The sequence below is a fragment of the Drosophila novamexicana genome, unplaced genomic scaffold (assembly GCF_003285875.2).
Source record: "Drosophila novamexicana strain 15010-1031.04,08,12 unplaced genomic scaffold, DnovRS2.1 tig00000193-arrow-pilon, whole genome shotgun sequence".
NCBI classification, from domain to species: Eukaryota; Metazoa; Arthropoda; class Insecta; order Diptera; family Drosophilidae; genus Drosophila; species Drosophila novamexicana.
Window position 1 is genome coordinate 6,662,173 of NW_020824787.1, and position 25,213 is coordinate 6,687,385.

Below are 25,213 nucleotides of genomic sequence, written 5' to 3' on the forward strand. Positions count from 1 at the left end.
CTTTATCCTTGGCTGCCCCTTGACTAATTTCTCACATGACCCTGAACCCAAACAAGGAAAAAACCTGCTGACCAAATAACAGTTAAAGGCTACTCGCTGTTGATTGATCAAATCAAATAAGTTTGTAAGTTGTTTTGCATTATATAAAAAATATTACGTATACGCCCCAATGGGCTGACCCAGTAACCGAGCTATGCAATAACTGTTACTGCAACTGCAACTGCAAGTGCACAAGTCATAGTCAATGCAGCAGCAGTAATAACAGTAAATGCTGAGTTTTAATCATTTTCACACTTCGTCTCACTTGGCTGGCAACATGCTCGTTAATCTGTAAGTCATCAGCGTTAATTTGCTTCACCAGCAGCCAAGTGCCAACTGCACAGAGCCAGCAGCCAGCAGCCAGCAAGCCAACCAACCAGCTAGCAGCAGCTATAGCAGTAGAAGAAGAAGCGCCTGAACAAGAAGCAGAACAAGTTGAAATTCCCATTCCAGGAATTATTGTAGAGCCGTTGCCAAGGCTGCAGCCAATGGCAAAATTTAGCTATCTCTATAAACTTTAATAGAATTTAATACCAATTAAATGATGTAGCTTAAGTATTAGATATTTATTTTAGTTTTAAATAAGCCCAAAATAATGTTGAAAATAATGATGAAAAATAAATCTAAGTTCTTCTGCGTGTACAAAGCAAGTTAAGTGCTGCTAGACACATCTCTATTTAAATACAAGTGCATACATTAGCTTTGTCTGTGCCAGCTTTTTAGCTAAAAGCTGTGGCCAGACTATATATTAGTCAATAGATTTTGGCCTTGACTGTGGCACTAATTAGTCTAAAAGTGGGTCATTACGTTTGTCTGCTGCGGAAAAAATATTTTATATATTATTTCATGTGTCTGTTCAAGTGAATTAATTATTAGAACATTTTTCGTCATATTTTGCCGCCTTCTAAGCCTCAACCACATAGAAATATACCTTAGCTAATAGAAGTTAAGCCAACATTAATACACATCTACATATATGCGAGCACATAGTTAATTCTAGCCAGCTATCATTTTGCATGCTGCCACTCAAATATTTAGCTTTTTGTGATGCCTTGTACGATTTGTGCATAAATGAGTTATAAAATATGAAATGACTTAGATGCCTATGCTCTTGCGGCTATGCAAATTTGCTCAATCCCAAAAAGTCAATAAACCTGATGAACAAGAATCAGTCAAAGGCTTATGTCTAGACGATTTCTAACGTTTTTCTTTTTGTAAGAAAAGAGAAAACACTCCACAAGTTGCAAATTTAGTTTGGAAATTTTGTCGGTTTTTTTTTTTTTGTTTGTGTTCTTTTTTGTAGTCGCAGCTAATTTTGCAGCGTCAGCTTTTTTAGGCTTTTTCGCCAGCGTCTGGTTCAGCAATTGCCCTGACTATACAAGCACTGGTGCAGATATTCTTTGGTGAAAACTATAGTTTGCTTAGCCATTGTTTTAGACAATAGAATAGGCTGGCCCGAATGTTGCCCAATTTCGGGCTTGGCATTTCACATGCAGACATGTGAAAGAGCCGGGCTGAAGGTTGTTTTCCAGTCCATAGGTTTTTGCCAGATACCGCTTCTTGCTTTTATCGGAGGGTGTGGTTGGGGGGTTCGGGGTTCCTCAATTAAAGTGCATTCAATGCATACCACAGAAGCCCCTTTTGCATGTGCTTATCTCTATCGTTTAATCAGCGCCTTTGTTTGCACTTTCACTTGCGCCTTTTGGCATGCTGCACTTTTCAATGACACTTCAACACACACACACGCACACACACACCCATACATACACACGCGAGCACACAAAAGAGGCAAGCTCTTATCGGAGCCCACTTAAGGGTTGTTAACGGCCCGCAGCCCCTTGCAGCATGTTTCCCATTTAGGTTTTTCGCCTATTTTGCACCTTTTGGCAGGCAGACATTGTCAAAATTCATAATTGAACAGTTTGGCTCAAAGGAAGGAGGTGTTATCTGTGCCTGTGTGTGTGTGTGTGTGTGTGCAAGTGTGATGGTGTGTTTATTTGTGTGAGTGTGTGCATTTGTTTGTGTGCTAGTCAAGTGCTTTTCCAGTGCGCATTTGCTAGTCGGAAATCTTTCGTTAATAATTCAAGAGCTTTTAATGTCATGAATATTCATAAAATTTTGAGCATGATTTGATTTTATTGCGTATTTCACTTTGTCGTCAACAGCAGCGGCAGCAGCAACAACAACAACAACAACAAATATAAGAGTTAGTGATGGGGGCAACGTATTGAGACAATGAAAAAAGGATGCTCACAAAACATACCCTAACACACACAAACATCCACGCACACACATGTAAATCATTTGCTGCTCGGATTGTTTTCTATGATATACGAGTCAAGTGATTTTTCCATTGAATTTCATGCGAGCGGCTTAGATACTTTTTGTCTCTTCACAAAATGGTATATTTATGAAGCTTATAATTTAAATAAATTAGTTTAAATGGCCCCTATATCAAGTGCAGTCTAGAGAGGCTTTGAGTGGATTTAGATAATGGGTATATTTGGTTAAAATACTTAAAGTCAAGTCAGGAATTAGCAGAAATATATTTATTATTTATCTATGTATCTATCCGCATGTATTTATAAAATCAAATAGCAATGAAGATCAGCATGAGCATTATAGATTTTCTCTTTTATGAAGTATATATCGATATATATATATATATATATATATATATATATATATATATATATATATATATATATCTAAATTTACGAATCATCTGAATCATTTGGATAGTACACTTGTACTGTCTGCACTTGATAAACTTTCTTGAATACATTATAAACTTCTAAAAGATACTATTTTCTCCAAAAAAAAAAAAACATAAAATCTTTTTAGCCACACACACGAAATCCATTAGAAAACTCACTTAATTATTGTATCATAGAAACAATTCCAGCAGCGAATGACTTACAAGTGTGTTTGTGTGTATGTGTTGTGTGTATATTATCTAGATATATATACAATATATTAATATATTTCTGATTTATCCATGTATTTAGCTTAATGTATAAAGCGGATTTATATTAACTGTATTAAATCGAATGGCAATAGGGATCTGCAAAGGATATATATAATTTGTATCAATTGTGTAGAGATTGCGATACAAAATACAGGATGCTTAAAATTTACCAAAACAAATAAATATGTTAAAATATAAAAATAAAAAATATTAAAACAAAATTTTTAATTTATATTTTTAATCTTTGATCTACTGACGAATACAAAAATAAAAGATGTTTAATAAATATTCCCAATTATCAAACTTATTCTTATGCAAAAATAAAATATAATCTTTATTTACTAAATTATTTTATAATAAACAATAATAAAATAACGTAATATATCAAGACAAATTATTGTAAGCATATATTCATAAAATGTGTTTGATGTATCATTTTTATGATGTACAGATAAATAACAGAAATATATAAAAGGAGTCCATTAAATATTCTAAACTAAAAATGGAGATAAAAAATATTAAGAAAAATAATTAAATAAAACGTTAATATATAATTTTTATCTATGATGTACAGATAAATAAAAAATATATACAAATGATTGAAGAAATATGCCAAATTAAAAGTATAAAAAAATATATTTAAAAACGGAATAAATAAAATCTTAATAAATAACTATTATCTATTATCTGTTTAATAAATGCACCAAATTAAACAAGTATCTAAACATGTAAATTAAACTTTAATTCTACCCAAGAACAATACAAAATAATAACGGATACGTAGGTTTATTTTCCGGAATTCTTTTTACGAAAACGACAATATCATTTTAAGTAATGCTTAACATAGCGTTATTTACGTAAACATGCCTTTACTTAACTTACTTTACCCCCAGGGCAGTACGTCTGGGCACTTGGCCTCACCTTGCCATCGAACTAGACAACCCTTTACGATTTTTTACGACCACACGTGCGTTTTGTTTTGGCGTTCCCTCCAACCTGTCGCCCCCTGCTTTTGTCAGGAAACGACGCACCGTTCGCGAATTTCTTTTAAAGTTTCGCATGGAAACTTGTAAATTTAGTGGAAAATGTGTCGTAAAATATATATTTATCGATGTGTGTGTGAGTGTGTGTGTGTGTGTGTGTGAATGTGTGTGTAGGGATGCGGGGCTGTGTGGGAGCCAGGTGCCTGCCAGGGGAATAAAAATGCTCAATTTCTTATCGATTTTCAAAGGTGGCCCGTGTGGGGGCAGCAGCTCATTCGCGGCTAATCATTGCGAGTACTTTGCTATTCAGTTCAAGTCCATTAAATGGCTATTTGCTTATCAATTTTTGTGTCAGTTATTTTTCCTATTTTGTTTTTTTTTTTCAGCTTTCCCCATTTCCCAACCCATTCAAAAGCAATTGTCGCATTGTTGTTGTTTATGGCTAGAAATAATTTGGGCGATGGGCATTCAAAGTTGTTCATGCATGGAAATACGTGACAGTCGCGTCTTTTGTGTAATTGCGAGCTCTGGGCCAGAGGGCCAAGGGGTATATGGCAGAGGGTTTGGTTTAGTTAAAAGGTCTCCCTGAAATGAAATCAAATGATTTGCCGTGCAACTGATTTATGTTTAATTTATAGAGCTGGCTGCCGGCCTGACCGGCATGCAAATAAATTTCAAATGCGATGAAGACATAAACTCGACTGGCCTAAAGCGAAACTACAAACGAGGCCCAACATAGCTTTGACACAGCAAAAAAAAAACGTACAGAAGGGAGACCGAGAGAGCATATTTAGGACTCAGCTACAGAGGACTACAGCACAAGCGCTGAATACGAACTCCGAAAGAGAGCGCAAGAGAGTGCGATTTATTCGACCCGACATGTTGACCAAGTTTTTACTTGCGGTAGGACAAGACCAACGAAACCGAAACTGAAACTGGAGCAAACAAAAGCAGCAGCAAATGCCGGCAAATGTATTCGTATAAGAGCTGAGAGCACAATTGAGACTGGATGAGACAGTGAGAGAGAGAGGGGGGCAGAGAGAAAAGGGACTCGAATGCGAATTGGTATAAAGGTATAAATTCGGTACGTTATATTTTAAATTTAACATTTTTGGTTAATTGAAGAAATTTTATTGCATAAGTTAGAAACAAATGGGAATCATAAGAAATTATTTAATAATAATTTTTATTTTTTCGTTATCAGCACTATTGCTCATAAAATATATGACAATTTTTTAATTATAAAATATATTTATAAACTATCGGCGTTGGTTTAACAAATGTTATTGATACGACAGCAGCAACTATTAATGAAGCAAATAGTTTTATTAAAAAGTTTATATTCTGTGTGCGACAAATATAAAAAATAAGTAGGTACAAGTAATATCTGCCAAATGATAACAGAAATCTTCAAAGGGAGCTAAAGGGAGTTAAATATTTTTTAAAATTAATTTAATTATTTCATTTCTGAACATTTCTCAACAGAAAGATTAATTTTGAGTCTTACTTTTGCAAATAATATTATTAACTTATTAACTATTGGTCAACTAGAGTTTATTATTCTGATAATATTATTTATTATATATCCAGTTGAAGTTAGAGCTATTATTGTGAGAATTTTATTATTCCGTTAAATAATTAAATGAAAAAAAAAATAATTAAAAATTAACCAAATGAGGATTATATATTTTTCGGTATTTGACACCAAACCTGAGCGGCATGCCGCTGGTTTGGGTCTTCGCTAAGCCTTTGCCCTGCTCATGAATAAACCAAACATTTATTAATAAATCCCAACTATATTTAATTATGCATTATCTGATATTGTTTAATATTTATCTTTTTCAACTATCCGTCATAACGGAAGCATGTTCAAGCTAAACTGTATATTCGTTTTGTTATTCAACTCATAGCTCAAGGTTTCTGTTCTCATCCCGCTGGATTTTATTGCTGGGATTCCTTCTTAATCCGGCCACCCCTTTGCGACACTTTGAGTGCATATTTCCGTTGCATTTGTCGCATCGGCGTTTTGTTTGTCAGCCAAAATGCAAATATCGCACTAAACATAAATCGAAGCATTTTCAATAAATCCCCAAAGCGCATCCCAAAGCTCCTCTGCCCCTACCCCTCGCTCTCGACGAACTGTCTGTCGAAACATAGTATTAAAAAAAAAAAAGAAATTGTCAACGAAACTGCGAGACAGGAGAACAATGTGTTTCACTATTTGCAATTGAATTTGCTGCTGTTGATTTGACACATTCCCGCTTACCATTCCGCCCCCTCCCCCTTTTCGCAAGCACTAAGTATCAGCTAGTTTCCCCACTCTGGTATTTTATTGGAAATTGGTGCTGTTTGCAAGAAAAGTTGGACAACTACGTGGCGACTGAAGGGGCAAATAACTGCATTCATTTAACTGGGTTTCTGTGTAAATATCTCCAACAGGAGTTTTATGTATTATCAATTTATGGATATTGCATGATATAACATTTTAATTGGGAAATGTCTCCCTTTTTATGTTAACATTGAAACAGTTTTTCGTTTAAGCAGAAAAAATAATTGCGCGTTAGCTTTAAAGCCGTTCGCACATGTCCTGGAAAGAAGCACCCACTCACACATGTAAACGCAGAGCGCGAATACCCTACAAACTGGTAAAGAAAACCATGTGGAAACTAACGAAACGGGTCTTTAATCTTCTTAAGTGCGTTCTGAATGCACTGCGTTCGCAATTTGCGTCCTGTTGGACTATCAGCGCAGCTGCTTTCGCGCCAGGCTGCATCGAGTCCAATATGGTTTATGGCTACGAGCTGAAAAGTTTGTCAGGCCAGTTGACTTTTTTTTCTTCATTTTAGCTGGACTATAAGTTGGTAACGAAATGGGAGCGGCCAATCAGAAAATGGTTGAAGACACCGCGAACTAACTGAACTTTAATTAAGGCCTTAGAGATTTGGTACAACGCGTGTAGCTGGAGGTAATATTTTTGAGCAGATTACAAGGTCCTTTGCTGGCAAAAAAAACTAACCTTGAAAAACTATCGGTAAATTTATCCATGAAACTATCGACTGAGAAGGAAAAATAGTTAATAAATTATATTCGGCATTTGGAAAAATATATGAAACAGTGAAAAAATCACGAAAAACGTTCGTATGCAACTTTTTTGTTTACCATCCGGTCGGCCTCAAACTGAATTTCAAAGCTCTTTGTTCGAATTCATTTGAGGGGTGTTTCACACTTTTCCAAAAATGTATTCCTTTTTGGTAGAAATAGGGGTCAAAGATTCTGTTTCAATCACTCAAATTCATTTTCAAGGATCTATATAAAAATTAATTGGAGACGTGTTTCACATTTTCCGCAGAATCAAATTTTATACGTGCAACGGGCAAGGCCGGGTTATACACGCTGGTATCGATATATATAAAATCACATACAATAATTATAAAATGAAATGTTTGAAATTAAAGAAACATGTTTAAATTAAACATATCAAAATGGAAATATTTGAAACAATCGATTGTATATATAGAGACACATCAAAACTGGCGAGTCTATCGACTATCGATAATCGCACAACACTACATTTTATCTATTTCGAGTAGTTATAAAATAATATCACATTTATTCAACCCTTATCGTCACTACTTTATTAGTTAACCATATGTAATTATTAATTATAAATTTTATAAATTTAACCTTTTTTGCAAAATTAATTTTTTATCAAAATAAAAGTACTTAAATCGCCGCAGCAGCCAACGCCAATAGATTGGATTCATTTCGAAAAATACGATAAATAAAATAAAAATTAAAAGTACAAAATAGAGGCAAAACAAAAACCTCTGAATGGTGTCACAAAGTGAATACCTTTCATAACTTAAATTGGGCGCCTCTAAAGACAATACACAATCAAGCTCTGTTGATATTATCCTCAGATCGTACTCCCTACGTATACCTAACTTTGGATACGGCTGAATTTTAGCAAACTGCACTTCATTGGCAATCTGTAAATCTAAAAATGGATTATGCGATTACGTGTTTAAATGAGCATGACAATATACGCTACATACTTCTTACGACTATACTGGAACTGCTGTCGGCTTCTGCCAATGTCCCTAGTTTATGTTCGATGGTCTGCTCGATATATGTCTGACAAAACAGTCTTAGATTCTCCGGCACCTCACTCGCCAATGCTGCCCGCCTCGCGTTCATTTCCTTATTTGAAAAGAGCGGCCTCATTGGTCTTAAACCCTCTACGACAGCTGTCTTCTTCTTCGCAACGTTATATGTAACTGGTTTGAGATTTTCAGTTTTATCGAATTTGCCGGATAAACATTCTTTGGGTATATTGAACTCTTTGGATTTTTCTCTAGATTCACTTAACTTTTTTCTGGACCTCTTTTTCAGTCGCTTTAGACTCTTTGTTTTTATCCCGCCCATGGAAATTTGTTTTTTCATTATGTGAATATTTTTTAATTTGATAATCAGCCTTTTAAACTGTTCCAAGTTAAGGTTTTCAAAATCGAAATCTACTTCTCTGTTTCTTTCCCGTTTACTACTTAAGATTTTCCTTATCAAATCTTCCAAGTGCTCTTTGGGTTTATTTTCTACGCAATCTTTTCCTTCCGTCTTTATGTTCTCCTTATTGGCATCCGCTGCTTCATGTTCGGCTTGGTGTCCAATCTTAGCGAATGCTCTTCTGTAAACCTTGGCTTGCTCTTTGATTTGATTTTTTATTTTCTCTTTCTGCTCGATTACAATTAATTTATTTTCCACCAATACTTTCGTGTTATTCTTTAGAATTTTTCTTCTAGAAATAAGCTCGTGTGCTTTGGATTCCTTTTCTGTCTTCACTTTCTGTTCATTTTGCCTTAATACTTTCCGTTCAAGCTTTTCTTTTTCTTTGGTTGCCTTTTCTATTTTATCTTTCTGTTTAATTTTAGCTTCTATTAATAATTTCTGTTTTATCTCTTTGATTTCTATTCTAGGATCCTTCTCTTGTTTTTTTGTCCCCTTTACTATTTTCTTATTAACCATCAAGTCTTTCTTACTGGCATCCCTGACTTGTGTCCTGGTCTCCTTCTCTACTCTTTCTTTCTGTTTTACTATTCCAATATTTTTCCTATTCAATACCTCTGCTTGTTCATTAAATACGTCTTCTGGATTGACGTCCTTTTCAATTTTATCAAGAAATAGACCTAAATTTTCTAGTTGTGCTATCGCTTTCTGTATTTGCTTTGAATTATGTTGTTCTTGACTCTCCACCTTGTCATTCTGAAATATAGTTTCTTTAAGATCTCTGTTCTCAGAACTCGTGAGAGGTTTTCGCTTGTTATCCGGTTTTCTAGGACTTTTAAGTATTACCGTTTGAGGTCTTGGCGTCTTATCCGGATCGCTAGAATAATTGGGCCTTGGCGTCTTATCCGGATCGCTAGAGCTCTGAGATCGTGACGAATTAGAATTCGAATCGCTGGAGCTTTTCCTTTTTGTATTGCCCACTGGTAACTTCTTGTTCATCTTATCGAGTTTTATATTTAAGGCATTTTTCCATTTTTTTCGCGAAATCTCCGACTTTTTTCTATTTGAATCGTTTAATTTCACTCTTGCCTTTAGCTCCTGACCCAATTTCCATTGTGGCATTTCTTTTTTGTTATTTAACTCTGACGTGGGTACCTTTTTTTGCAGACAATTTTCACAGTTTCTATTCTGTTGATTTTTCTTTGATTCGACTGGCAACCTTCGCTTAGGTTCGACCCATTTATATCGCTCATAAAACTTTCGTACATCCTCATTTATCGGCAATAGAGTATCAGTCTGTTTATATTTTATCGCCTTGGGCTTAGACGACTGCTCCATCTCAGGCTTAACAATTTTGCTCTCTCGCCACGGCATCTTTGGCGGCCTCACCTTCCCTTGGGACTTTGGTCTATTGCACGCACGCAGAACCTCTTGTGGAGTCTTTTTTCTTGTTTCATTTGGTGTCTTAGTTCTCTCTTTGGCCTTGTCTACTTTGTATTTTCGTGTCGATATTCTTGAACCGGCAGATTTAAAGCGATTTTGCAGCTCTTTGCTGTCAATTAGCTGAACATTTTCATTGTTGAGCAGATTTTTTAAACTATTCATTTTATATGCTCCCGAATATTTTGGTTTCTCGTTGCATAGTTTGACATCGCAGCAGACGTGGCTGTTGGAAATGTTTACTGCCCTCCGCACAACTGGACCATCGAGTAGGGGCTCTGGTGCTCCCTTAAAGCTGGGCTTGAAGAACTCTTGCGTTATTATGCCCAGTTCTTGTTTATGCTTCTCTTGCACCCCAATCGCTTCGTTCTCGTTAACAAGCCATTCGGTTCTATCCACCTTGTACAGATCATAGCATTGCCTGTTGATGCGCTCGGTTATGGCTAAGAGCGTGTTCTTTCTGGCCAGTCCATAATTGTCTACGCGGCATGTGGGACGTAATGTAGCTTGGGCTCTTTTGGCATTCGCTTCATTAGGCTTGCAATAGGCAACAGGTTTCTATGGGCATTGTTTGTACAAAATATATGCAATATATGCAACTGTGCAACTAAAATTACTAACCATGATTTGGTATTGTTTATTTGTTATTTTGACAGGTAAATGCCAGTTGGTTCCAATAGCAATTTTTCGATTTTGTTTGTGTTACTAAAGTGTTTATTCATTTGTAGATACAGTATGTACGTACATATATGACACAATTTCCTAAAGCTAAGGCCAGACAGGCAATCGATGTGCCTAAGATCTGGCAAAGAAATAATAGTTGGTCAGACTTCTGCCGATTAACTGACTATAAAGATCGTAAAGATTTTTCTTTCAGGCAGCTAAAAACCGGTAGTTACACTAAACAATTATATGTTGCCAATTTTTGGGCGGTAAGACTTATGAAAGACATGTTTGCTCAACTTCGGGGTGTCGTCAGAGTCGGCTTGTCCAACTTGGACTTTTTTACATTTATCTCTTTTTGTACTACTCAATGTCTACGCGTCCACTCGTTAAATCTTTCGCCGTCACTTGGGTCCCGTTGGAAAATCATTTAAATATAATTGAAGCTTTAAGTTATGTGCATGGAAAATGTCCTTTGACGCACAATTTTCGGCAATCTGTTGACGTTTTAATGCCACCGTTGCCGTCATTGTTGTTGTTATTGTTTTTGTTATTGCCACTACAGAGGCCGTCTATTTTACCCTCGGTATGCGCCGCGCTTTCGCGTAATTTGTGTTCCCCACTGCAGAACGTAAAACTTTCAAAAAGTCATCAAAAGTTTATGTGTAGTCAGGACCACCTAAGTCGGGACATGATTCCTTCCGGCCGTTACGCAGCCTTGTCTGGCATATGCTTTTTGCTTTTTTTTTCGATACCCTGCATCCATTGAAAATAGATTAATAAGGGTGTAATCGATGTCGTGTAATCTGCATATATAAAACTGTTTGTCTTGGGTGACTGACTGCCTGATTGATGGTGATTGATAACTGATTGACTGACTGTCCAACTAACTGGTGATCAATGCATAGTTAAGCCTGTATGATCTAGGAAGAAAGGAAATCATGATTTTCTTTATAATCCTTCCCATCGGCTTCAAACTCATGTGCACAGATCTTTGGAATCTTCTTTTACAATACTCTCAAAATTAAAATATTAAAAGTAGATATTATTTTTCTTCACGACTTCAAGCTTGGACTATTATTTCTTGCATATCAAACGCATGTTCCTCATGTTAACAGTTTCCAAATGTGCTTTAAAATCGGTGTTGTGCAGAGTATCTGCGAGTTGGGCTCTCTCGACTAGAGCACTTACAGCTTTTATTGTCATGCTGGACGAATTTTCGACACGCCGGTAAGTTGGGAAAGTTTTTTATTAAAGCCTGTGCGATTTAATTTAAGTAAGCATAATTTTATGAGACGCGACTTTAAGTTTAACGGTCTTAACTGTGCGCACTAATTAGCCGGCACCAAAAGGAAAATGCACTAAAAATAAACTGATTCGATGCTATCGAGCTGCGCCAACCATAGCCGTTGGTGTGTGTATATATTCTCCACTTTGCTGTCCCATCGCCCGTGTCTGGTCAGTTCCATCAGTTGGCGCTGCGCTTTGTATTTCTGCTTCGTTTGCGACGCGTTGTAATTGCAAAAGTTTATCTTTATCTGGGCCACGGCCAGCTCAGCAGTACGCCGGCAAATGGTCACATTAAAGTAATTACATTCACCGCTCCAACAAAGATGCTGCCCGAGCAGCTCCTTCAGCTGCTCTAGCTAACTCCTCCAGCATTCACAGTGCTCGCGTTAATTTGTTGCCCAAAGTGTAGAGAACAGAGTGAATGCCGCCCGAGAAAAAGTTAGAGAGAGAGTGTTACTTTTCTCAGCTCTAAAAAGAAATCTGTGAGATTAGCTAGAGCTAAGACAAGTCTACTGGCTTCAGTTTCGTTTACGCGCGGGTTTTACTTAAATGCGTGTCGAAATAATACTGAAATGCGCTAATTCCAGGTTGTCATGCCACAAAGAACTTTCAACATTTTCTCTTTCTCTCCTTTACTTTGTAAATAATCTGAAGATTTTCCAAGCGTCTAGGCTGTGGAGAGTTTAGTTTACCGGTGGATTTAAGACTGCCTTTTGACTGGTCAAATAAATTTTGGTATCTGAGTCGCGTTTTGGGCCTCGCAGGGATCGCATGATTCTAGGGACATTTCTGATGGCTTTTTATATAATCTTGAAAATCTTTCGTTTCCTTCCTTTCTGGCTCTTTCTTAATGACAATACAACAGCAAATTTAAATATAGATGGTTAAGACGACTCTCACAAGATAGACATTGCTGTGGACCTAAGGATTGCAAACTCCTTGTCCCCCTTTCGAAGCAAGCGCCAAGCAGCGAAAAAGTACAGTCTGTGTACACTTATTTTTTTATTATTTTTATTTATTTCTTATTTCATTAAGAGTAAGTTATTTGGCTTTTATAATAAGCGATGTCTTTATAGGGCCGGTTTATAAATAATTTCAGAAATTTTAGCTTTTGTATTCTTGTAGTTTTAATTGTACATTTTTTCTATTTGTTAAAATATATTATGAATTTCTTCGTGTCAAGCAGTAACCTCTAAACCTTTTGCTAAATAAAGTCACCAACTTGCGGTTGCTTTAATGCCAGCGGAAAACCCTCGAGCAGAAAAAGCAAATAACGATTGGCGGTACGCGATGCGAGTATTTACTAATTCTTTTAGCTTTTGGCAGAGGGGCAAAATAAAAATAGAAAAAAAAAAACAACTCGCCCCTCCCCAACCGATTTGGTCAGATAAGCCGAGATATGCCACAGAGTGTGGCATGCAAAAATCGGTTGACTGGTAGCAAAAGCAAACATTTTGTTTGTGCTAAAAATTTTGTGTGATTTCCCCACGGAAATTGATGATGGTGTTTGCTGAGTCGCAAACGTGTTGGAGGAGTTAAGCGAAGCGGCCAAGAGACCCAAGAGCGAGAGCCCACCTACAGTGAATTTGTCATTTCCAGTCTAAACGTGCGGACAAACAGAGCCGCCCGGAAAGGGGAGTTGGTGACGGGGATGAAAGCAGCATAGGGACAACTCGAGTCTGGCTAGTGGCTGTCGGGTACGTATACGTTCGATGGCTCGTTTGTTTGCACGGATGTCAGCAGCCATAACAACGAACAGGGCTGAGGGGGGGACAGGACTATGGGGCAGTCGTGGGAGTCGCAGTGCGTGTCGCTTTAACAAACCGGAAGTTACATGCGATGTAATGAAAAACGACAGAACGGAAGTTGCAATGGGGCACCCAATACCACAGCCAGTAGCCAGAGCACGGCATGACCATGGACAGTTTTGTGCGTAGTCTGCGGGGGATTGGTACTGAACTGGATTGGGGATTGGTTTCTGGATGGCGTAAGGGGATTGAGGGGGTTAGGGTTGGGGAAGTTGGCTACTGCTGCTCGTGCTGTGAGTGAGTTTGCCTTAACGTTCCTGGTATTTATAGACAATTGGTTCGTGATTGTTGACAGCGCACAGCGTCGCGCGGAATGCCATGAACAGCAGCATGACCAATGGCCAGCTACCGGCCGTACCCCTTCCCAAACACACCCCCCCCCCCCTCCCTCCTCCAGCCACACACGAAAAACCTCTGCTGCAGAACTGTGCGTAGGCATTTTTTCTGTTTTTTTCATTTTTTTTTTTTTTGCATGGGTCATAAAAATGCTACGAAATATGTTTGAGCGCCATGGCAGGCAGGAAATAGTGCGCAGCTCTCTGTTTTGGCAATTGATTTAGCGCTCGTGGTCATAGAAAATACACGAATACACAGGCATTGCAAATGAAAAACATTAAAAAAAACTGGCCAAAAGGTATTACATATGTGTAGCTTTTATTTTTCTGGAATTTCCAGCTATGGATAAGCGTAAAAAAGTTAGTCCTTAATAAAGTTCGCAGCGGCGGCAATTTTTATGAAGTTAATAATAACAAGTACACTTAAGTTATCCGGGCAACTTCAAAGCGTGGCAACTGTTGCTCGCATTTTAAGAATCAATAAAGGTAAGAGATATTCGCCCCAAGCCGCATTGGAGATAAAGTGTTGACTCTGCGTCAATTCGAACTAATTTGTATCTGCTCAAAGTTGGCGCCAACAATTTCGATAACCGGACAACGCCGGTTTACCTCCTATATTTAACGGAAAAATAAAAACGTTTTTTCAATCCTGTTTATTCTCCTTAACAGTTACCTTTTTCTGAGCAGTCAGCATCTTAAAGATTAATAAAACTAGCTTAGATAAAACTTGCAAATATATGTTCAAAATTCTATGTAACAGTTACCAAAATATAAAAAAAATTGTGCAAAATGTTTTCAAAAACACCACAGAATTCCTGGACACAAATACCGAATGATTCTGAAGAGCAAAAAGTGAACATTGATCACAATAGCACGCCCAAGCGATTGGAATCGCTGCTGAAAATAAGCAGCAGTTCGAATCTATCACTCACTAACAGCCCCGAGCAGGCGGAGGTGACGCGAATTGTGGAGAAGACGCTGAAACAGATGCAGGACGTGTGCCGGTTCGAGGATTTTGATACTATAATGAGCCTGGTGGTGCCGAAAGTGCTATACGATTTGCATGCCTTCGATCAGCTGCATGAGGAGGTACAGACAATAAAGCAATCTTTAAATTCCTACATACATCATTCCAAGGTGTTGAGCGAGGATATTGCTGAAATATTTCTAGATCTGCATAATATCTACTCGAAGCTGGATCAATCGGATAAGCATACGACAAAAAAGCCACGCGACAAAAAATTCACCAAACGCTTACGTGAAGCTGAGGAATTCCTTAAGAATACCAAACACTACATCATAAATGATACGGGCCACGAGGCATCCAGTTCTATGCCCACAGTGCCAACCTCTAGCCAAGCAGATGAGACGAAAGACAGAGATAATGATACAGATATATTCTCCAGCAGTGAGACAAGAAATGCGGAGCGGCGTGCATTTCTCACCAATATGATAATGGTTAAGAAATCAGACTTTTCGCTGGAGCTGAATCGCAACAAGAACTATTATACGGAAGCTGAGAGGGTATTGAAGAACAAAGAGAACAGCAATACTGAAACATCATGAGGGAAAACATGAGCATATAACATTTTATAGATATTTATTTAGAACTTATTTGTGGTCTTGGGTTTAGTAAAATTGTGGCAATCTTGCGACTTATATAAAGCTTTTAAATCATGACTTATTACTATTCGGATATATATATCAGCATTTAATACAACAATTAGTGAAAAAATGGGTTCGAGCCCGCGTGCTTCAAGCCTTGATTTGCTTTCGTTTTTCAACAATGAACTGCTCACAATATTTGTAAATTAAAGAGGTAGACGTTGCCTCTGCAGCTCAAGTGCTAACCAAACAATACAAAAGTGCAAAAGGCTGTGGTAAGTCACTTGAAGAAAGAAAAAAAAAATACAAGGAGTACTTGACTGTGAAATGCTTTGATTGTTACCTGTATCTGTGTATCTCAAGCTCTCCGACGTGTGTGTGTGTGGGTGTGTTTGAGTGTGTGTGTGTGCTTGTAAATTTGCATACGAATCGTTGCCAAAGTGGCAACTCAGTTTGCTTCCTGTTGAATTTCGGGGCACTTCCATTCCATTAGCTTCTGCTTCGGGATCACAACAATTTAAAGTGCGGTTTTTCAAGCTCATTTTCATTGGCATTTTCATTTATGCTGCTAATCGCATTTGCAAACTCCAATCCAATGGAATCATTTTGAGTTGTTTCTCCGTTGCCATGGCATGCCGACAATTGCTTTTGTTATGACGAAATGGCAAAAGAAATCAACAGCAATTTAGATGCCTCGGCAAATGCATCGAGCATGGCATGAATATTTTGCGAGAGCAGTTCAAATTATTTTTAGAAAATTGCGAGTGAGAGCTAACTTAATAAACATGTTTTTATACATGATGATGTGTACTTTTTGCAAAGCATATTTTAGTAAATGTTGTACCTTTGAATGTTCAAGCTTCATCTCATTAATGTTTAAATTCTAATTAAAAATGCACAATAAACAAAGTTGTTCTTCAATAATTTATATTATTGGGCATTTGTTTTGTGTCAGAAACAGAAACTTTTTGAACAGCTCTGGCTTTTTGTTGGCGGCAGTTGCTGTTGCTCAGATTGAATTCCTTTGGCCGAGCCATGGAGCTCTTAAACGGCATTCGATATTGTGTCTGTCTGTCGAATGAGGTTAATTCGATTATCGATATCAATAGCAGTCACAGGCGATAATTGATTTTAGCAAACGCTGCAAACGATTAATTGAACGCAGACTCTTTGGCCGGAGGCCTGATGTACCAGTTATGCAACGGAGCCTCAAACACCCCATACTTTCTATTGCACACATACACACACACACACACACTCACAATTATTGCCAAACAATTGAAGCCCCGGTGCTTGGCCATTCTATTGTTGTCTTTTTACTGCCCTGCTGGCCATGTTGTGTGTGCGTGTGCGTTTGTGCACTCAAAATAATAGCACAGCACATAGAAGACAAGCAGCAGGCTCCACTTTAGGGCGAACTAGGGCTTGGCTTAGGGTGGAGGGGTTCGTTGGCTTGACTGCAGCCTGTAATGGCAGCATTTACTCAATTTTAGTACATAGTAAACGTATTTCTTTTATGGCCCCAAGCTTATTTGTGCACTGCAGACGTAGCTGCGTTCTATATTTATTTTCCAGTGTCCAGCACCCAGTTTTGTAGTACCCGCTGCCCAGTATACCGCGCTCCAGTTCCATTCGCTTTCACAAACACAAAGCTACTATACTATATCCTGACACAATATAAACGAACTTCGTTTCCTGAGTGGCCATTTTACTGGAAGGCTTTTCATATGTCTGCAAAAAAAGAAAACCAGCACCCAGCCACCCACTTCTTGCCCCCCAGTAAAAACCTTAGCAAATACTCGGGCAACACAAAATATGATAAAGCGCTCGCATCGCTGGGCCTGATGCTGTTGCTCCTGCTGCCTTTGCTGCTGGTTTGCTTTTAATTGCTTTGAAGTAAACACTGCGAATGCCCCCCGGTACATTCATAAATATGTGTATAATTGCCAGTCGGGTGGAGGCAGCAGTTTCCGTATTACTTCTAAATTTAAAGCCACGCCTCCTACACCTAGCCAAGAGCTTTATGTTTGTTTGGCGTGTGAGCCAAAGGTTTTACTTAATTTTATGCCACGATTTGTCAGTTAACATATTTACGCCGAAGATTATTGTGGTCGCTATTGTCTGACACGATTTTTATTGAAATGTATTATTAAATGATTTTAACGGATGTTTTTTTAATATTTTATTTCATGGAACTTTTTTTAGGTATTCATATAAATTTAAATAATTTGTACTATTTATTTAACTAAAACAAATTTTAAAATTTACTACGTGGCGTATATGATTTTGGATGTAAAAAAAATGCTAAACCCTAATTTTTATAAAATGGAAGCAAGAGAAATATAAGTCGATAGGTGCGAGGGCAGCTGCATTAGGCCATAAATTTACGGCCAAAAAGTAAACAGTAAATAAATGTATATTGTGTTTTGTTGCATTCGTTAGCTCCCGCAGCTGTTTTAAATAATTATTTAACATTTTACATTGTTTTGTCGGCGTTTTTGTGTGCGTGCGGCTTTTGTTTGTTGTAAGGATTTAACCCGATTTGCATTTTGTGCAAACGTTTCATGAATGATTCATGAGTATTACCCAAACAGATGCTAACAATGATTCGATTTTCTATGGCGACAATGCCACAAGGACTCAACTCTGAATATTTGCCATATTTAACGTGTAGAGGAGAGGATATACGAAATTTAAAGCATATTAAAAATGTATATAAAAAGTGACGAATTTAAAGTATTTTAGAATATTTTAGAAAAAAATATTAAGGCAGGCATAATCAAGCATAAAATTGAAAGTCTGAAACTCGTTCTTCACTTGGCCAAATTTTTATTTTAAGGTTTTAAATTTAACAAAGAAGTCAATTTAAATTATTTTTATCATAAATAATGCGCCAGTTATTTATATTTATTATTATATTTTTTATATTTTATATATTTATTAAATTTTGTTATTATTTTCATTTATAATTCTTATTAATTACAATATCCATTGGTATAAAAAAGTTGATTGCCTTCGTTTCTTTAGAGTAAAACACATAGGAACTTTTTGAAAATATATAAATACCTATGCTTTTTATATTCAGAATTTAGTCATAGTTCAGTCTGAACAGAAATAGTTTATTTTATAATTTTGAGAGTTTGCTTTTTCTCAAAAATATACAGGAAGCATTACTCGCATAGGATATACACATTGTATACGATGGTAGGTACTGGAGAACCTATAATAATATGAATAGTATGGTTGATCGAAATCTCAAAGAAACGTACAGCCTGCAAACAACGTTTGGGCCCCGAGGAGCCTCGTCGCCAAGCCAAGCGCAAGGGAGAAACAGCTAAGAAAACAAATTCGTGGATCTTTAAGAAACCCAATGCCGGACAAACCACATGGCTTACCACCAATGGTGAATTGATTGGGGTGCAGAACAAACATATTGCTGAATTGGGCATTAATATCTACAATTACGAGAAGCCATACTTTGTCGAAGTGCAAGAAAAACAGCCAAAAGTCACCCCAGCTGAGCAGAATATACCCCCAGCTGATGTCTTTGAACTTATTCGTGCCCAATGTCTATATCAGGTGATAAAGCTGAATATGGCTACAAAAATCTCAAAGGATGGTGTGCAGCCAAGCTCAGGTGGTCGCGTGTGCCGCGAGAGATCGAAGAGAATCAAACCGAACACAAAAGTGTTTAAATCATATAAATTGGAAAAACTGCTTAGCAGCGAGCATGTACATCAGATATCCAGCAGGGTGCTGCTGGAAAGAATCAAAACTTCAGCTCCGCGTAAGATTCCACGGCCGAGCCGGGTAGTCAAGAAGAAACGACGCATAACGCCCATACGCAATATGAAAAGGCAAAAGAAGTTCATGCAAGGCCTAAGGCAGAACTGGCGAAAGAAACACAATATATCAGGTAGAAATCTAAGAACGAAAAGTCTAGATCCACAATTAATACCCTTTCCATAGAGTCCATGAATATGGTGTATTGGATCACGGTGGAGCAGCAACACTTGGCTGCACCCAAATTGGCGCGATTTCATCCAGGCATTACAATTGGCAGTCGAATTGACTTTGAGCTGATTAACGTGGAATCAACTATGATGCTCTTGAAAGAAACGCCAACGTGCTCGACTCTTGAGAGTTCTAAAACTAAAACCAAGAAGCTTGATTGGGCCCATCTTTGCTTTTTTATTTTAGTCGTATTGATCATCTCACCCTATTCGGCATCGCTTAGTACATGGTCGTCCAAGGGTTTGGAAAGTGGTAGCAATGACACAGCCTTGCGCTTGGCTATTTACATCTGCCACATCATTCTGTTAGTATTTATCAAGTCTAATTAAGTAATGCTGTATTATGTTTCTAAATTGTAACTGCGTTATATAGCATTTTTTAATACACAGAATAAAACTTTTGAGTATGCAATTGGTTTAATACCAATTTTTAATCAAGGCTGCGAAGCTGGGTTTTGAACCAACCGAAAGCCTACATAATAAAAGAGTATAATAATCAGCTAAATCAATCGAGATGCCAGAGAATCGAACTAACAAGCAGGAAGTTGCCAGTTCGACGTCGAGGCCGCTTAGAGAAGTTTCTTGTGATAATCAAAGGACATTTTGTTTCTTGTTTTGTTTCTTGTTTTGGCTTATGACACGTTCAAGATATACCTAACACATTTAAGGATGCATTGTATTTTTTATCTTTTAGAGCCAATCTGCTAAACGCTTTTGCCAACAAAATGTCGCTTGTCGCCGATGAATGCAAGTTAAACAAGTTGTCAGTCATGAGTTGTAAGTCGTGAGCGGCTTTGTTCGCATTATGAAACGCAATGCTGAACAAGAGAGGCCGAAACACCAGGGCAAATGCAAGTCAAACAAATTTAAGTACTTTCATGCGCCATAAGAGCCACCTGATAGAAATCTTTTATTTGAATAGGTCGCCCAATCCGCCAGGCACCAGGCACCAGGCCCAACTGCCAACCAAGCCACCCTGCTGGAAGCCACCCTTTGCCACAGGTTTTTTACACGCGCTGCGCGCTGCAGGCGAGCTTTTATCTTAGAGACTAAATGCATTTTGCATATGGCATTTTTTGTATTTTTATCGGTGCGGGGGTTTGGGTACTGCTGCTATCATGTGCGTCTTTCGTATCTATGCGCTTTGTGCGATATATGAATTAACTTTTTTGAATGAAGTCAACTTGCAACGCAAACACACACACACACACACAGAGAGAGAGAAAGACATGGCAAATCCTTACAAATGCTGCCAGACATATGCAAAAATAAAACTGCACTGCAATTGCACAAAGTAAAGCCGGCCCCCAAGCCGACCCGGTGTGGCAACCCCCTCAATAAGAATTTGTAAATGGCGTATAAATAAAGAAGAAAAAAGAAGAAGATGAAGCGCGCAGCGTAGAAATTTGCAGAATGCTTGGGCTCTGATAAATGGCAGCTGCTCTCGTGTCTTTGACGCGATTTCTCAACAATTTCAAACCCTAGCCCTACCGCTCTCTCTTTCACTCACACTCACACTATATATACCTCTCTCGCTCACGCTTTGCATATCATATTAGTTGAACATTTGTGCATGCCTATAATTGAAATGCCTCTCGTGACTGACTGACTGACTGACTAAATGACTAACTGTCAGTCGGAACTGAACAGAACAGAACTGAATGACTTGAGTTGCTTTTGGGTTTTGCGTTTGTTTTGACATAATTTCCACTTGCCTGGAAAAAGTGCCTGCATTATGTATGGCATCCGACCATATTTGCTGATTGCATATAGATAGAATTTGTCTTACGTGTTTACCAAGCCAAGTCTTCGGGGCCAGAGCTGACATTTTGTGTAATGCGGGCAATTGTTTTGTGGCTTAAGCCAGAACTAACGGAACTAGTTCATTTCTATTTGCAAAGTTCTTCTTAGCTCAAGAATAGCGAATGCTATTCAAAATAATAGCTTCTGATATGAATGGGAATCTTAATCTCGAAAATAACTTAAGCTGGCTACAACTGGATTAAGGATGTTATCATATCGGAACTAGTTCATTTTGTATAAATAATTTTTGTAACCAATTTTTTTTTAATCAAATGAGTATTATTTATATTATTTGCACAACAATAATATACCTATTCGTAAAGAAGATGAAAGGCACTGTCATTGTGTAACTAGTTCATTTCTGTTTGAAGAGACTAGCGAATGGTATTCATATGAATAGCTTTTGATACGAATGTTAATCTTAATCAAAAAGCTTTCTACAACTAGGCTTAGGATGTTGTCATATTGGAACTAGTTCATATGGTTTGAATAGCTTTTAAAATTCCAGTCCATTTCCAAAGCATTTTCCCAAAGAAGTGGATGTTAGCATCATAGTGGAACTAGTTAATTTGATTATATTACCCTTAAACGTCAAAACAAAAAAGAATGAATCAACGCCTGCTGTGAAACCACTTTAAGAAGAGTTTAATCTTTTCACATAAATGTATCTCATAAATGCGTGTATCTGAGCGACTCAACTTGAAATACTTTGGGATTATCACACATTGGACGGCAAAAGTCAAAAGTATTGAGCGGTCGATTCAATCGTGAGTTATTTATATAGATTCCCTGTCATGCAGGGCACTTAGTTCGTAACTTCAACAGCTGCACTGAGATAAGAATGCGATGAGATTGCAATTTACGAAAAGTATCTGCGCCAGTCGCTAATATTAATTTCCCCAACTTTGAGCAAAGTGCAAAAGTCATGCCAAAAAAATAAAAGAGAGAGAGAGTGGCAAAAACTCTCAAGAGTCATAATCATTGTGGCGCAGAGCGTAGAAAACTCACGCGAATGTCAAACTTAATGCGCTTCAATGTCAAATTGAGAAAAGAAAGAAAAAAATAAGATGAAAAAAAAGGCACACCAAATAAATCTATGGGCTTGCAGAAGTGCTTGATTTGGCCAGGCCTAGAGTGAAGCCAGTAAAACAACAACAACAACAATAACAAATATAAAGGGCAGACATTTTATGGCTGTCATTGTCGGGCATTGGATTTGAACTAGAGGGTTCGAGGTTCAAACTCTGTTAAGAGTGGGGCTTTGTCTTTGTGTCTAGCGGTTAAGTGCTTTGACGCCTATGGCCCTTCCAATGCTGTGCCACAATACAAACAAAAGCGTCCTTTGACGCATTGAGCTTATCCTTTGTCATTTTTTGCCACTTCTTCTTCTAGTCTATGTCATTTTTTTTTTTTGCTACAGGAAGCAACATAAAAATTATGTTGCAGTGGTTTTTATTTATGACGCGAGTATGAATTGCTTTTCTCGCTGTTAAGCTGAAATTTATGTCTCTATTGTTTTAAGCGTATCGCATGAAAAACATCATGAATCGATGTATACTTATATTTATATCTGCATTCTAATTCAATAAACCGGCTTTTCAATAAAACCGCATCACAACTAAACTATAACTCATTAAATGTTGCCTCATGACGATAATAAATTGTTTCACATTTTGTTAAGTCCTTTAATGCCGCATAACAGGCCAAGCATTGTTGCGATCTATGGCTGTTAATTGTAATGCTGGCTTGGGCCTTATGATTGAAATATATATTGCCAGCAAACTGTGGGTATTACACTTAAGTTATTAAATATGAGGCGGCAGCTGAGCGAAGTGGATATATTTTATAGAAGAGTTTTAGTATTCGGCAGGAATTCAAAGAATTTTGTCTTCTCGGGGAAACGATATCTTAACTTGGTAGTCCGTGTGCCGACCTTTGGCCTATTATGCTACTCATTCATAGTGGACTATTTTATAGTTGAGTTACAATAATCTTACAACAATTACATTATTTGAAAAGATATCGATAATATAAATACAATAAAATGAGTCCATAGCCGGACTACTGAAAATTTCTTGTATTTTTATTACTAACTATAGAAAAATTCCTACCTGAAAATGAGTTTTCAACTGCCAGTTTCAAAACCTCAAAAAAGATTCCTATATTTTTATCTCTTTGTTTTTCTCTATTTTTTTTTTTACATTTTGCATATTTATTTGATTTTAAGGGATACTGAGAAACTCATGCCAAGTGCTGCATTCAACTTGGTTAGCTCTGTTTAATGAACAGTACATGAGGAAATTATATTTTGCCCAAGCAAGCAGCAGATACAGATACAAAAAGAGTATGAGAGAGAGAGAGAGAGGGGAAAAAAGGAGACAGTGTGTGTCACGCATAGATACAGATACAGAAACATGTACAATCTCACATGCTATACAAATGCACAGTTTAATTTTTGCTTGTCAAGCTTAATTTGCGCTTGAATGCATTGCCTCTCTAATGTGTGTGTGCGTGTGTGTGTGAGGATTGCATGCACGAATGACAGGACACGGCAGGCGATGCCACAAGAAGCAGAAACAGCAAATGAAGAAGAAGCAACAGCAGTAAAGCAACTTCATTCCCAAGCTGGACGAGAAGTTGTACGCCCCGTCAGCATTTGTTTGAGAATGTTGTCATTTAGGATTGCATGACAGCCACATAATTACAGTAAGCACTGTTTATAAAAAACTCAATTTTATTTATTTTTTTTATTTTCATTTTCATTTCTTCACCCTGAAATTGTGGAATTTTGATTGCCCAACAAAATAGACACACGAAATAATTGTATGATTCATATACACAAGTTATTTTGATGATAAAGAAAATTGTTTTCCATGCATTTTTCACGCTTGGCGGTGGATTTAGTGAAAAAGCCTCTAGCATGTTCTCTGCTCACCTACTTGAGTCGTACTTGGGCAATAACTACTGTAGTTAGTTGAGCAATTGATTAAGGTTTCCGTGTATTTCAGTTATATTATTGAAATTGATGAGCCTTGCGGTTGAGCTAAGCGGGTGCTCTGCTCTCTGGATGAATTGGGAGGGCTTTACTACCTTTGGCCAAATGCAAAATGCGTCACAAGCCAGTGGAAAGAGGAAGCGGAAATGGGGCCCAGCAACCTCTACTTGATATGCTATTAGCGATGCGGCTTGCCGTCTCGGGCAGAGAATAAGATGAAATAACGCCAGCCACTAATGCGCATTGATTTTCACATTTCCACTGGCGTCATTTTCCATTGTTGTTGCTTTTTTGTAACATCTAATGGCAGCGGATGTGGTTAAAAGCATTTGGCCAGGCTACCTTTTACATAGACCATTAAATTTGCATTTGACGCTGACTGGCGCGATTGGCAACTGATATTTCAGCTATACGAAGGGGAAATCAGTTAAAAAGGAAAAACTTCCTCTAAATATTTAAACAGGTAGCAAATGCAATACCTGCAGTATATCTACCCATATAAATCCAAATATAAATTCTACTAGCCGCTTTTTTATGATGTTAGTCGAAATAAAAATTGACAACTATTGTTAAAAGAAATTAAAAAATATTTTAATAATAAATAAGAAACTAGTTTTTCTCTTTGCGCCTGACTCATTTTTATTATTTTAATTTATTTTATTTTTTTTATTTTAAATTTAAAATTTTAAATATTGAACTCTTTCGGTAATGACAAAACCAAACAATTGTTAAGCCCAAGCTCGCATTGCCAACTGCTGCAATCAGGCA

At 37.4% G+C, this 25,213-nt stretch overlaps 3 protein-coding genes across 4 annotated transcripts; 2 read left to right on the plus strand and 1 right to left on the minus strand.

Annotated features, from left to right (window-relative positions):
* Positions 1-7,623: 7,623 nt before the first annotated feature.
* On the minus strand, positions 7,624-10,616 carry LOC115759082 (calponin homology domain-containing protein DDB_G0272472-like). The gene is made up of 3 exons (XM_030699915.1): positions 10,555-10,616; positions 8,046-10,491; positions 7,624-7,987 (listed from the first exon to the last, which is right to left on the minus strand). Exons 1-3 carry the CDS (start codon positions 10,555-10,557, stop codon positions 7,662-7,664), a joined length of 2,775 nt encoding a protein of 924 aa, XP_030555775.1. The 5' UTR covers positions 10,558-10,616; the 3' UTR covers positions 7,624-7,661.
* Positions 10,617-14,712: 4,096 nt separating this feature from the next.
* LOC115758664 lies at positions 14,713-15,694 on the plus strand. The gene has a single exon (XM_030699402.1). It carries the CDS (start codon positions 14,819-14,821, stop codon positions 15,593-15,595), a length of 777 nt encoding a protein of 258 aa, XP_030555262.1. The 5' UTR covers positions 14,713-14,818; the 3' UTR covers positions 15,596-15,694.
* A 3,033-nt stretch (positions 15,695-18,727) lies between these two features.
* On the plus strand, positions 18,728-20,052 carry LOC115759129. 2 transcript variants are annotated; one of them, XM_030699973.1, is made up of 3 exons: positions 18,728-18,838; positions 18,896-19,550; positions 19,604-20,052. In XM_030699973.1, the coding sequence occupies exons 1-3, from the start codon at positions 18,836-18,838 to the stop codon at positions 19,975-19,977; spliced, it is 1,032 nt and encodes a 343-aa protein (XP_030555833.1). In that variant the 5' UTR covers positions 18,728-18,835; the 3' UTR covers positions 19,978-20,052. The 2 variants fall into 2 exon arrangements, with proteins under 2 accessions (XP_030555833.1, XP_030555834.1); XM_030699974.1 differs by having other exon boundaries at positions 18,906-19,550.
* The last annotated feature ends 5,161 nt before the right edge of the window (positions 20,053-25,213 follow it).